Source organism: Saimiri boliviensis, chromosome 9 (assembly GCF_048565385.1).
Source record: "Saimiri boliviensis isolate mSaiBol1 chromosome 9, mSaiBol1.pri, whole genome shotgun sequence".
Lineage (NCBI taxonomy): Eukaryota > Metazoa > Chordata > Mammalia > Primates > Cebidae > Saimiri > Saimiri boliviensis.
Genome location: NC_133457.1, coordinates 23,472,554 through 23,486,870, shown reverse-complemented (window position 1 = coordinate 23,486,870; position 14,317 = coordinate 23,472,554). Strand labels below are relative to the sequence as shown.

The 14,317-nt window shown below is 38.6% G+C and overlaps 2 protein-coding genes across 6 annotated transcripts in view; one reads left to right on the top strand and one right to left on the bottom strand.

Annotated features, from left to right (window-relative positions):
- Positions 1-3,829, bottom strand: part of SMC4 (structural maintenance of chromosomes 4) — a 38,308-nt gene extending 34,479 nt beyond the window's left edge. The window contains exons 1-3 of the mRNA XM_074405593.1: positions 2,524-3,829; positions 1,404-1,582; positions 646-837 (exon numbers count right to left, since the gene is read on the bottom strand). Coding sequence (XP_074261694.1) covers positions 646-837; positions 1,404-1,582; positions 2,524-2,659 — 507 coding nt within the window. The 5' untranslated portion in view covers positions 2,660-3,829. The remainder of the gene's footprint in view (positions 1-645; positions 838-1,403; positions 1,583-2,523) is intronic.
- Positions 3,830-3,876: 47 nt separating this feature from the next.
- IFT80 (intraflagellar transport 80) overlaps positions 3,877-14,317 on the top strand; it is a 138,344-nt gene continuing 127,903 nt past the window's right edge. For 3 of the 5 annotated variants that reach the window (XR_012519158.1, XM_074405587.1, XM_074405589.1), the window contains exon 1: positions 3,877-4,364. The gene's annotated coding sequence lies outside the window, so the exon portion shown is untranslated. Of the gene's footprint in view, positions 4,605-14,317 lie in introns of all 5 variants that reach the window. The other 2 variants (XM_074405588.1, XM_074405586.1) reach the window with 2 other exon arrangements.

The window sequence follows — 14,317 nt, the reverse complement described above, 5'->3', positions numbered from 1 at the left end:
CATATAGTTTCGAGTCATTTTTGAACAATTTCCCATATTATTAAACAGAAGAAAAAAGTATCAACAGAACTTTGTAAATAATCTAGACACTTTACCTATTATTGTCTCTATTTCTAGAAAACAAACATTAGCTTGCCCTTCCCCAATTTCAAAAGGACTTAATAACAGTAGTCAAACTGTGGCAAAGATCTTTCATATCACAGATACTCAGGGGCCACTACATTAAAGTTAAAACACATAAAAATAATGAAGACAGTAAAACCAGCCAACTGCTACATTTTCAAATTTAGCCGATTTGTTTTAAAGTAACCAAAATATCGCTTTAAAAATGAACCCAGTATTTTCAGTAAAATAATGCCTATATTGTACTCAGGATCCTAAAACTGTTCAATGCTTTTATTCCTTCAAGGATTATTATGAACTATTTGTAATTCATTTATTTAGCTAAAAAAATTAATATAACAGGCATCACCACTCCCCCAAAATAAAATATGGTCATAGCAGTATGAAACCAATACTTTGTGCTATAATTACATATAGATTTCTTAAAGCCAATTTAAGCCAAAAATAATAAAATATACTATGCATCTAAGTCCATTTTCCTTACTTGAACTTGCCAATAACTAAATAGTAAAAATCCCTTACCTTATCAATTATCTTTTGAAAATGAACTTCTACTGTACAACTCTGAATGTCCTTGTGTTCATCAGAATTATGTATTAATACTGAGAGTTTTTTAGATCTTATTTTTTGTGCTCGATAGCCAAACACAAAAAGCATAGAATCAATAACATTGGATTTGCCACTGCCATTTGGCCCAATAATACAGGAAAAGCGCTGTATAAAAAAACAAAACCAAAAACACGCAAAGGCATATAAGGTCATGCTAATACTACTGACTTTAACTTAAACTGTTAGACTGTTTTATTGTAGTAAAATTACAAGTATTTAAAAGTCGTTTCTAATCACAGGCATACGAATGGAGTTTTCTTATATCATGTTCTCTCTTCCGAGCTTCAACATTCAATAAGAATGCTATAATGCTAACGCAGACTTTTTAGAAAACTCATTGTAATAAATTACCTAACGGTTCCAATAAAGGATTTATTCAGGAAAAAAATGATCTAAAGGAAAATACTCTTTCAAACAAAAACATACCAACTCCATTCAATGAAAAACTTTATAGCTAGAAGTGCCAAAGATAACCAGATAAACAAAAGATAATTTCAGTTGTTAAAATCATATGAACAGATCGTGTGTGTGAGAAAGACACAGAGAAACAGAGACAGAATGAATATGACTATCAGTATAGAGAGGATAGTCACAAAACTGAAACACCTTGTAAAGACGGATTACCCTACAATAGTTAAAAAGTTCTAAAATAGTTATTTCCGTACAAATACCTTATGGAAAGGTCCCAGAATTTTCTCCCCAGCATAGGATTTGAAGTTCTGGTTTACAATATGAGTTATCATAAGACGAGGAGCTCCAGCTTCATTGGTCATTGCTGGAGGCGGGGGAGGAGGAATGCTATTCAAAATCTCTTCTAAACTTCTATTATCAAGTTCCTCACTTGCAGTCTCTAAGTCAGTGAAGGAAAGAAAAAGGAAGGCAAAGGGGGCGGGGGAGCCTACATTAGTGAAATTAGTTTGAAGAACTAGTGACTGCCCATCTTTAAAGTAGGGGATTGAGAGATGCTGTTTATGAAACTCAGCAGTCTATATTTTCCACTTAGATATGTTATTGTCTTAAACTCATGGGGGTGAGAATCTAAACCTTCAGCTTGGTTTCCATTAAAAAATTCTTGAAAGAAATGCCACCAGCCATAAAATTCTATATACCTATACCTCGTCAGAGTCAAAACACTACATCATACAGCACATCTGGGAAAACTGTAACAAGCTGATTTCCTGCTATCCTAAACAGGAGGTTAATCCTAAGGCTCTAGATCCAATTCTCCGTACCGCTACCGCTGAGCACCTGGAACCTTCATTTTGGAAACACATGAACTTCGGGGGCACTGCCATAGGGGTTTCATAATGTCACCTAACTCCTGGATTCACAAAAGCTACAGTGGTTTCAAATAAATTATCGTCTTCTCTTTAAAGGCAATCTAAGACCACGGAGGTGAGGTTAGGGTCAAGCAACTTTTCGTCATGCTCACATAGTCATATTGATTTTCTCCGGGAAAAAAAAGTTCACTTGCTCTTGACTGACCGTCTCGATTTTAGCAGAACTACAATAAAGACGTACCATTCCAAACGGTCACAAAAATTCACAACTGAACCCGTTTGCTTGCCCCCATCGTTTCCAACGCCATTACACCAAAACTGCACAGGAGTCCTATCTCAAAGTCACCAAATGGCTTTCCTGAGCTGCTCTACGGGACAAACACCGGACCTTTAGACGTCAACCCCGCAGCCTCTTGCCCGCGCTCAATAACTTCAGCCAACCTGTGGCTGGGCGCGTATGCCTGCCAGTCCCCCTGCGCGCGTTCCTGCCGAGTCGCGACGGGTCACTCACCTGCGGCAGTAGGTGGGCACTCCGCGCGGCCGGACGGCGGCTCAGGCTCCGTGTCGCTGCTGGCGCCGTCAGGGGACGGCGGCGGCCCTCCCTCTCTGCGCCGGGCCGTGGAGAGCTGGGTGCCTTTACGGGGCATGGTTGCTGGGGCCAGTGGAGAGCCGGGAGCAAGTCAGTCGGCGGGCCGCTGCACCGCGCGTCCCACCCGGGGAAACCTCGGTCCACCGGCTTCCGAGAGCCCCGTTTAACACCCCGCTCAGCGGGACTTCGTGAAGGCGCCACCGAAAGACGCAAGTGGCAAGAAGGCAGGACTGGTTTCTTAATAAGGCCTATGTAAGTGGGAAAACCTAGACGTGCCTGAGGATCAATCAATAATTGAGCAACTGCTTAGGTTTTTTTTTTTTTTTTTTTTTTTTTTAAGGACCTCCAACCGTCCGCCCACAGTACAAGCGTGTAATACTCGCTAACGTATTTCTAACGGAGGAACTCCAATACGCTGGCATTTCCTGACACTCCCACGCTCTCGGGGCCAGGGATGCAAGCGATCCGACTTGGAGAGACGAGTTCGTGTCAGGGTCAGGATCCAGCGGCGAACAACTCTCGAGAGCAGTGAGGACTAACCGGCGACTCGCCGCCCGCTTTCCTCTGCCCGCCCTTTAGCTCCTGACGCCGTGGACCGCCCGGGGCATAACGAGGTCTCCCCTCCTCTCCGCAGTCCGAACCGCGAAGGGCGAAGGCTGGGACCAACCACTAGCAACTTCAAGCCGGACACTGGCAGCGCCTGCTCACTAATTTTGGGGTGGCAGGAGTTTATCTCTCCTGCTCCTCGGGCGGAGTCCCTCCCGTTGGACAGTAAACCATGAAAGGTCACCAGCGAAGGCTGAGACCCGGTAACTAGTCCCTTGGCAGAAGACAGAGGGGTAGGGGGAGACGCCCTTTCCCAGATAGAGACCAGTATTTTTTTAGAACAGATCTGCGAGGCTCGGAGCCTCCACGAGAGACGTCTGAGTAGCTCGGAAAAGTGGCGCCCGGGAGCACGGGCGGGAGCCCGGGCGCCGGGGAGCGGCCGAGGGGGGAGGGGTGACAGCAAGCGAAATCTCCCAGCGGCAGCCTCAGCCCGGACTTCGCTGCTCCGGCTCAAGGCCTCTATTTTCCAGGCGCCCGCGGACAAGACAGGAAGTAAGAGCGTGACAACCTGACCAGGAAGAGAAGTACTTTACCTGTGGGACAGTCCACTCAGACCAAGGCTGGAGACGGTTGTGTAGTACCTGCCCCCCTCCCCGCTCCTGCCGGTGTTTCGGCTCCGGGTCCTTCACTCGAAAATGGCGCCTAAAATACAAACTCGAACGGAAATTCGTTACAAATGCGCGCAATGATTTCTGGGATCCACTAATTTGAAAAAAAGTGCGGCGATTCTCACCGCCATCTTATGGTCGTTCCTGCGCATGCGCGAACTCCTGGCGGGACCTAGGCGACAGAAGTTTATACTAAGTGAAAACAGCGAGGGATTGTTTTCTTCATGGTCTACAGTAGCGGCACTATTATTAAAAATATTTGGAGAAGCAACCTGGCAAATTTTGGAAAAGATTTTTAAAAATGGGTAGAGTTCTGCTCACACCAGGAGGCGGGGCTCAAGGACCCAGAAACGCCTCTTCAGAAGAAGGCGCGCTCCCTGGGAGGCGGGGTCTCGGCCCCACTCGGATGACGTGCGCGTAGAAGTATCGCGGGAAGACGAAGGGAGCGTATTCTTAGAAGTCACTATGGTGACGGGGAGATCCGGAGGCTTCTTGGTAACTGGTACCAACTATTTGTGAGCAATCGCCACCGCTTTCCTGGAACTTAAGGTAAATCTCGTCAACTCTGGACGTGGTGAGAAAAGAGTTTGGAAGTTGTAGCCGTCACTGGATCCCCATTTTTCCTGTTTTGAAGGTGTGTGCTTCGTGGAGCATCATTTTCTGTCTTCTCTGGCGGCAGCGGGGGCTCTGGGTGTAGCTTTTGGGATGCGAAGGAGGAAGCCCCTGAGTCTGAAGGGAGTAAAGAGACAATAAGGAGAAGACCTGGATTAGTGATAGCTTAGTCCACATGTGAGTAGCACAATAACGATTTTCGAGTTACTGGTTTTAGATCATTGGTGTTACTAGTGAAAGGTTTCGGACTTTTACAATAATTTTACTAAAAGGCTCTGTAATGGAAAAAAACGACTTACCAGTGTTCTATTTTTATGAGGGCATTATCGATCAGCAAATATTCCTTAAGTGGCTTTTGTATACATTGCACTGGATAAGGCATAATTAGGATTAGTAAGCAAGTTTGGCAATTACTGTTTCCTGAGAAGTTAGTTTTAGTGGGTTTTTAACCTGGGGTCTGTGGATCTGAAGGTGATTGGGCTTCAGATTTCATAACTCCCCTAAAATTGTATACACGATTCTATGTGCATTTTTCTGGAGAGTTAGTGTTCCTACAGCTTTCATCAGAATCTCATACTTGGCTCCTAATTCCCTGCATTGTTAAAGAACTACCAGCTCATTTGATTATCTCAAGTATTTATGCAACAACTTTTAAGTACTTGACATTAAGAACTAGCCTCCTTTTTTTTTTTTCTTTAACTTTTGCTTACTTAGGGTCTGGCATATTAAAGCATCAATAAATCTGCTTTTTGAATGAATTTACATAATCATTTTAAATATATTATGGTTCTTCCATCGAAGAGCATGAAGTCAGGTTCAGTGATTCTCAGAAAGGGGTGGAGAGCCACCCTCAGCCAACCAATTGTAAGAATTCGGTGAGGTTGGGAGACTGATGTATTTTGAAGAAGCATAGACTCAATATCATGATATATCTTTATGTTTGAAGTTAAAAAATAATTGTTGTTTTCTCATAAAACAAACTATAGAAAGTAATGCTCAATGGAAAAAAGTTTTTTGGCTGGTAAGCATAACAAAAAGATACAGGGATTATCTCTGAGGGCTTCTGGAAGTTTTGCATTTCCAAAGGTTGTAGAACACGACAAAGACTGAGTTACTATTAGAGAGGTATCAACTATGAAAAAAATAAATAGACCAAATCGAGTAGTGTGCTAAAACAGCACAATGTAGTGCAAAAATGTAATATAGAAAACAGAGTCCCAAGTTCCATCATTTTTGAGATATATGCTTGACTATTTCCTCACTTTGTCAATCTTGAGAGTATTTATTTATGAAACCAGCGTATAATACCTGTCTCATCGTACTGTTTATGATTATTCATCTAGCACACATTCCATAAATATTTGATTTTGCTGTGTTTATGACATTGAACTTATTAGGGTGTGCTAAGGATGAATAAGGGATATCAAGTTAAAGGAAGTGTAGCTTTTGAAGGATCTTGAGTGCTCGCTTCGGCAGCACATATACTAAAATTGAAGGATCTTGAAAACCAAATCAAGGATGTTAGATATGATATGGAGGAAACAGCTTTTAGAACAATTCTGAGCCGAGGAATGACTTGGTAAATATAGGAAGAATGATTAACAGTAGTTATATGGAATGTGTTAAAGAGGAAGGAAACTGAGATCAGTCTAGGCTTTAGTTAAGATTGTTACTAGATAACAGTAAGTGAGAAGTGCCTACAAAGTAGGATGGAAAAAAATCGGAAGTCATTTTGGGAGAAAAATCTATAGCTTTTGTAGATTTTGATGGTTCAGTGTCAGTCATACAGTATTCTTTGTGAATCCTTGAATAATTGATAACGGTATAGGAAGAATGATAATACACAGAAATATAGTTTTGACGAATAAACTGACTGATGGCCTTAAATTTAATTGAAACTAACCATTGCCCACACAGAAGAAATATTTTCAAAAGTGTCATAAACCAGGTTGTATAATGAGAAAACATAAACAGCTTCAGAGTAGAGTTAAATCTGGAGGTGTATACATACAACAAAAAATAAGACATTGAGAATAAGCATAATTTTTTTTCTTTTATTTATTTATTTTTTAAGGTGGGGTTTCACCCTGATGACCAGGCTGATCTTGAACTCCTGACCTCAGGTGATCTACCCACCTCAGCCTCCCAAAGTGCTAGGATTACAGGTGTGAGCCACCCCGCCTGGCCCAGAATAAGCATAATTTTTGAGAAGGTATTAGTGTCACAAGAAATAAAGCCTTTTGGTTGATTGTTGCCAATATTTTGGACATGTCTCATGAAATTAACAGATTTTAATTACAAAGAAAAGCTGGTCTACCTGGAAAAGACTGGTTTACCATCATTTTGGAAAGTATTAATATAACCAGGTCTTATCTTCCTAGTCTAAAATGATCTGCCAGTAATCTTTACCTGCAACTTCAGGCAGTCTTAGAAAGAAAACCTCACTTTTTACATTAGAAAAGTAAAATTATACCCCACATACAGAAATAAGAAAAAGTTCAAAGTGAAAAATTGGAATTAGAATTAAAGTCTTCAGTTCTTTAAGTGCAAGCTTTTGTCATCATTTTAATAATACATGTTTTGTTTGCTTTCTAATGTCATAACATTTCAGAAAAGCTGAAATTAGATTTATAAGTAAATATTTTAAAAGATTAAGTTTATAATTGTAAATATTTAGATAAATTAGATATTAACTAATAAATCAAAGTAAATGTGAATTTATTGTATAAATATTTAGAGAATATTGTTCAAGATAAATAGAGAATATTGTTCAAGATTATAATAAATTAGATATAGACAGTACAGATGGAAGTGAATATTTCTCCTGATAATATAAACCCCCTTGGTGTATTAATATTACTGAAACACATATAACTTATCATCAGAAACCCAGGAAGCTAGAAGGCAGAACAGCTCTTTTTTGCAAATACCATTTTGAAAGATAAGTATGTTTTTATTTCTGTAGGTTGGAATTCTGGAAAGATCTATTCAACAAGCAGTAGAGGTAGAGAATATGGCTTAGGAGAGAAAATAAAATGGATAGTGTTGTAAGAATAACTGGAACACTAAAAATAGGTTAGGTTTTTAAGATTGTTAAGTAGAGAGAAGCTAGCATCAGACCAAGGATATTGAGAAAATGTTCATTTTTAGAATATAAGAAGAGGAAGTAATTACAGTAATGTCTAGGGTGGGACCCTAGATTACAAGTGACAGAAAACTCAATCCAAATTGTCTTGAAAAAAATATTGTCTCCTATTACTGAAAAGTCTGGTGACTATAACTGGATTAAGGGTTCAAATAAAGACACAAGGATTTGGTTACTTTCCTCGCTTTGGATTCCATTGTCTTAGCATTATTTTCAGGTTCCATATGATGGCTTCTAGCACCTTTAGGCTCTCCTTTGTTGTGGTAAGTTAGCTACAGAAACTCCAGCCACATATCTTCTAAAATTAAAATCCAAGGGGAATGAGTTTCTCTTCCCCAGCATTGATTTGAATAAAAGTCCTGGGCCACCTGTGAAACAGTCTGTGCAAAGGGAATGGAATGCTCTAATTGGCTAAAGTCTGGGCCTCATGCCACATAGGCTAACAGTGAGAAAGTGGTTGTTCCAAAGATAAATTCTTTTTAGGTAGGAAACGAGTGAATATATATGTGCAGGGTGAAAAAACAATTTTCACTGGAAATACTAACATTTATTAAGTGCTTACTATGTATTGGGTACTCTACTGGACACTTTACGTACTTTATCTCATTTAGTCCTTATAACTAACTTGCCAAGTAGGCATTATTTTCCTCATTTACATAACAAGGCAAAGCATAGTATCTTCAGGAAGATAAGCCAGGTGAATGTTTCAATAAGAAGGGATTCAAGTGTGGAGAATGTGATCTTTTAAAAATATTATTTATTAGGGTTTTATAGAAATGCAGAAATGTATAAAAAAGGGCCATAATGCTACACTTAGATAATCCTATATTAAATATATAATCGATTGATTTAAAAATACCGTGAGCATTGTTAAAAACTTCGAACAGTACAGAAACATGTAAAATTAGAATTTAAAGCTTTTCTTCTCATTCCAGTGCTCCTATCCTCCCAGAGGTCTCCATTATTAAGTGTCTTGCATATCTTCCCAGAAAAATGTTTTGGTATCCACCAGTTTAAATATATATCTCACTTTTTATTTTCACAAAAGGGATTGAATTCGATAATACAGCTGTATATCTTGTTTTTGTCATTTAACACAGATGTCTTTTTATATCAACATGTACGGATTCATCTCATTTTAAAAATAGTTTTAAAACAACATTCAATTATACCACTTATATGATTTAAAAAAATGCTAGTTGAATTAAACGTGTATATTAAAGGTGACTACATATTTTTAAGTTTCTGAATCACATGGCTTATTGGTTAGAATTTATTAGACCACCCCACAGAAGAATTATAATTATAGCCAATAAGAATAATATTGATGTATGGCTATTAATCATAGCTAGAATTGTAAGGAAACATAAATACCACAGCATACACATACACTTTAGCAAATGCATATAGGAATTGGGTTGGGGTGGAAGGTGGAGGTCTTTTCTAGTTAAACCACGCTTGTCCAACCCACAGCCCACAGGCCACATGCGGCCCAGGACAGCTTTGAATGCTGCCCAACGCAAATTTGTAAACTTTCTTAAAACATTATGAGATTTTTTTTGTGATTTTTTTTTTCTTTAGCGCATCAGCTGTCATTACTGTTAGTATATCTTCTGTGTGGCCCAAGGCAATTCTTCCAGTGTGGCTCAGGGAAGCCAAAAGATTGGACACCCTTGGTGAACTATACTGCCGTACTGTTTCCTGTGGTTAAGACTTTGAGTCTGTGCCTGGAAATGGTGGGCCTGCCTCTCTTTCTTTTCTATCATACAAAAGATCTCCTCTCAAGTCTTCAAGTTTTATGATGGCACCAATCTGTAAACTTACCTTTCTCCTTTCTCTACTCTCACAGGAGTTTGGTCAGAACTGTCAATTTAGGGGACTCTTGATAAAAACTGTACTTATTTTAATAGGACCTTGGATAGTAATAAGCCAGCCTGCTGTCTCTATTAACTAGAACACAAGTGACTCAGAGAAAACTTGGTATAAATATGCTTGTGATCTAGCTCTTGAATTTCTTATCTATCCTTAACATTTTTGTTTACTAAAGATTTTTCTGCCACTTCTTACCTATAGGTACATTCTTGTTGACAAGTCATGGCCTCCCTGTTTTATCACCTAAAATTTTTCTTATTGTTAGTGCTTTACCTCTTAGTTTTATTTCCTAAATCTAATTCTTTTTTCTCTTTTTCAAAAAAAAATCTTTTTTTTTAAGTGTATAGTTCAGTGGCATTAAGTGTATCCACATTTGTGCCACTGTCACATCCATTCATTCATCCATCTATCCACAGAACTCTTTTCATCTTGCAGAACTGAAAGTGTACCTATTGAATAATAACTTCTATTTCTCCTTCCCCTAGCCCCTGGCAGCCATCATCCTACGCTTTATTTCTGTAAATTTGACTACTCTAGATAACTTATATAAGTGGAATCATACAGTATTTGTCTTTTTGTAACTGGCTTTTTTCAATTAGCATAATGCTTAGTTAGGTCTAATTCTTCATTATATTTTCTTGATTCTAACCCTGTTCCATGTTATAAACACACATATCCACACAGAGATGTAAAGTCTATGAACATTTAAATTTCTAATTTTTGGTAGTACTTACAGAGCTCTGTAATGAACAGATTTGTATATATAGACAGTCTCAGACTATGATGGTTTGACATGATGTTTACTGACTTTATGATGGTGTGAAAGGGATGTACTTTACAGTAGAAACAGTACTTCAGATTTTGATTTTTGATCTTTTATTGGGCTAGCAATACATGACATGATGCTCTCTTGGGATGCTTGGCAGTGGGCAGCCTGCTGCAACTCCTAGTCAGCCGCATGATCATAAGGGTAAACAACTGATATGCTATAGTATACAACTGTAGCTACTGTAAGTGCTCTAAGCATATTTAAGGTAGACTAGACTAAGCTCTGATGTTTGGTGTGTTAGGTGTGTTAAATGTATTTTTGACTTAATGATATTTTCAACTTATGATGGGTTTATTGGATGTAACCCTTTTGTAAATTGTTGAGGAGCATCTGTGTATCTTGGTGTACATTCATATGTGTAGGGTGAATTCCTATGCCTAGGAATTCTTCCCAGAGTCTATTCCTTATATGATACCACCTCCTTTGCATCAGTAGCTTCCAGTTCAAAATATAGCTCAGGTTGTAGATTTGGCAGAGCCTAAGTTTTATTAATATTTACCTGTGTTTTAGCTATAAGGAAGCCTGGAGGAAATAGTTTGTTTTGTGTAATGGGAAGAAGGACTCATAAGACAGGGAATTCCCCAAGCATAGGAAATGCAGCACCAGTTTGCCTACTGTTCAGTAATGTACAAAAGTATCTGTTTCTCTCTGCCAGCCAACTGGGTTTTGAGTATGTTGCATTTGGCCACTTGGAGAACAGAACAATGTATCTGGTTGTTTTAATTTTCATTTCTTTAATTATGATCGAGGCTGGTCATTGTTTCATGTTTTTGATTGCCCATTAACCATCTTTATGTTTCTATGAACCTGTACATTTTAAAAAATGGAAGATAGCTCGTTATCAGTGCCCTTCATTAAATGATTTCTAGGGGGACTGTGCTGTCTTAGTTTTCCTCTGTTTCCATGGTATTGCTAATCTATCCCTGTTCACTGGGTCCTTTGCTTCCAAACTTGTCCTTTGCTTCCAAACATACTAAAGACTACCTTCATAACTAAAGCTGTATTTCTTTCCTTTAATTCCTATACTTATGTACATTTTAACACACACACACACACACAGACACACACACACACACACACATATACAGTATATTAATACACACATATACTACATCTATCTATCTACACTTATATATGTTTCACCTCTACACTTGTGAGTTGTGCCTACTGGCTTCATATCTTCTCCATTTGTGCATTGGACAAATGTTTACTGAGTACTTACTGTAAGGAAGGCACGATTCTAGTTGCAGGGGATTTTTGAGTGCACAAAACAGACAAAAATTTCTGCCTTCATGGAGCTTACGAAAGGGGCAATAGTAAGTAAATAAAATACATAGTATGACAGACACATATAATAGGGTATACAGAGAAGGCTTTGCTGAAAAGGTGATGTTTTTGGCAAATTTGTAAAGAAGTAAAGGGAAGTAAGCCATACAACTCTCAGGGGATAGGGATTCCAGGCAGGGTACTGTAAGCACAAAGGCCCTGAGGCAGGAGCATGCTTGAAAGAAAAGCCTAGAAGCCATTGTGGCTGGAGCAGTTCTAGTGAAAGAGGAGAGAGGCAGAAGATATGGTCAGAGAAATAATGAGTATATTATTACTCAGGGCTCTCCAGAGAAACAGAACCAACGTGGGATATATACAAGCATACCTCAGAGATATTGCAGGTTGGGTTCCAGACCACCACAATATAGCTTATGTTGCAATAAAGTGAGTCCCACGAATTTTTTGGTTTCCCACTGCATATTTACACCATATGGTAGTCTATTAAGTGTGCAATAGTAATATCTAAGAAAAGAATGTACATAGCTTAAGTAAAAACGACTTTATTGCTAAAAAAAATGTTGATACTCATCATAAGCCTTTAGTGAGTTAACATGTTTTTGTTGGTTGAGGATGTTGCCTGGATGTTGATGGCTGCTGACTGACTAGGGTGATGGTTGCTGAAGGTTGGGGTGGCTGTGGCAGTTTCTTAAAATAATACGACAATAAAGTTTTCTGCATTGATTGACTATTGCCTTCATGAAAGATTTCTTTCTAGCATGTGATGCTGTTTGGTAGCATTTTACCCAGGGCAGAACTTCTTTCAAAATAGAAGTGAGTTCTCTCCAACTCTGCTGTTGCTTTATCAAATAAGTTTATGTAATATTCTAAATCTTTTGTTATCATTTCAAGAGGTTCACAGCATGTTCATCAGGAGTAGGTCCCATTTTTAGGCTCCATTTCTAGTTCTCTTGCAATTTGTAAAGCAATATGTTACTTCTTAATAAGATTTGAAAGCCAAAATGACTTCTTTATCCATGGGCTGCAGAAAGGATGTTGTTGTTAGCAGGCATGGAAACATTAATCTCCTTGTACACCTCCATCAGAGCTCTTGAGTAATTAGGTACATTGTCAATAAGCAGTAATCTTTTGAAGGACAAAAAAAATTTTTTTTGGAGGAGTATGTTTCAAAAGTTGGCTTAAAATATTAAACCATGCTGTATAAATATGTGCTATAATTCAGGCTTTGTTGTTCTATTTATATAGCACAGGCAGAGTAGATTTAGCTTAATTCTTAATGGCCCTAGAATTTTCGGAATGGCAAATGAGCATTGGCATTGTCTTAAAGTCACCAGCTGCATTAGCACCTAGCAAGAGAGTCAGGGTGTCATTTGAAGCTTTGAAGCCAGGCATTAACTTCTTTCTAATTATCAAAGTCCTAGATGGCATCATCTTGGCTGTTTCATCTACACTGAAAGTCTGTTATTTAGTGGAGCCACCTGATTTCATCAATTATCTTAGCTAGATCTAGATAACTTGTTGTAGCATCTAAGTTAGCACTTGGTGCTTCACTTTTCGCCTTCATATTATGGAGAAGGCTTGTCTCCTTAAATCTCATTAACCAAACTCTGCTAGCTTCAGACTTTTCTTCTGCAGCTTCCTCACTGAGATTTCTCAGCCTTCATAGAATGAAAGAGAATTAGGGCCTTCCTCTGGATTAGGCTTTGGCTTAAGGGAATGTTGTGGCTGCTTTGATCATCTGTTCTGACCACTAAAACTTTCTCTATATCAGCAATAAAGCAGTTTTACTTTCTTATCATTTGTGTTTTCATTGGAGTAGCACTTTTAATTTTTTTCAAGAACTTTCTCTTTGCATTTACAACTTGGCTGTTTGGCACAAGAGGCCTAGCTTTTGGCCTATCTGGGCTTTCAACGTGCCTTCCTCACTAAGTTTAGTCATTTCTAGCTTTTGATTTAAAGTGATAGACCTTTCTCTTTAATGCTTAGAGGCCATTGTGGGTTTATTCGCCTAGTTTCAATATTGCTGTGCCTGAGAGAATAGGGAAGACTGAGGAGAGGAGAGATGGGGAAACCACTGGTGGGTGAAATAGTCAGAACATACACAACATTTATGCATTAAGTTGCCATTTTACACAGTCATGCTTTGCAGTGCCCACTAACAATTAAAATAGTAACATCAAAAATCACTGATCAGAGGTCACCATAGGAGATATAATAATAATGAAAACGTCTGAAATATGGCAAGAATTACCAAAATGTGATACAGAGACATTAAGTGAGCACATGCTGTTGGAAAAATGGTTGATAGACTTGCTCAAGGCAGGATTACCACAAACCTTCAATTTTCTGTGAAGTATAATAAAGCACAATAAAGTAAGATATACCTGTGTGTGTATATATATATGTATATATATATATATATATTCTCCATACATAGTCATAGATACATACATACATAGATATATCTGTCTATATATAAAGGGAGAGTTTAGGAATTGTCCCATGTAATTGTGGGAGCTGGCAAGGCTAGAATCTGTAGCCTGTCCAGTAGGTTGGAAATTCAGGTATGAGTTGATGTTGCAGTTTTGAGTCCAAAGGTTGGAAACTCAGGCTGAATTCCTGTGTTGTAGTCTGGAGGCAGAATTCCTTTTTTGAGGGGGAAACCTTGGTCTTTGTTAAGGCCTTCAGGTGATTAGATGAAGCCTATCTACATTATTCAGAGTAATATGCTTTATTTAAAGTTAACTGGTTGAAAATGTT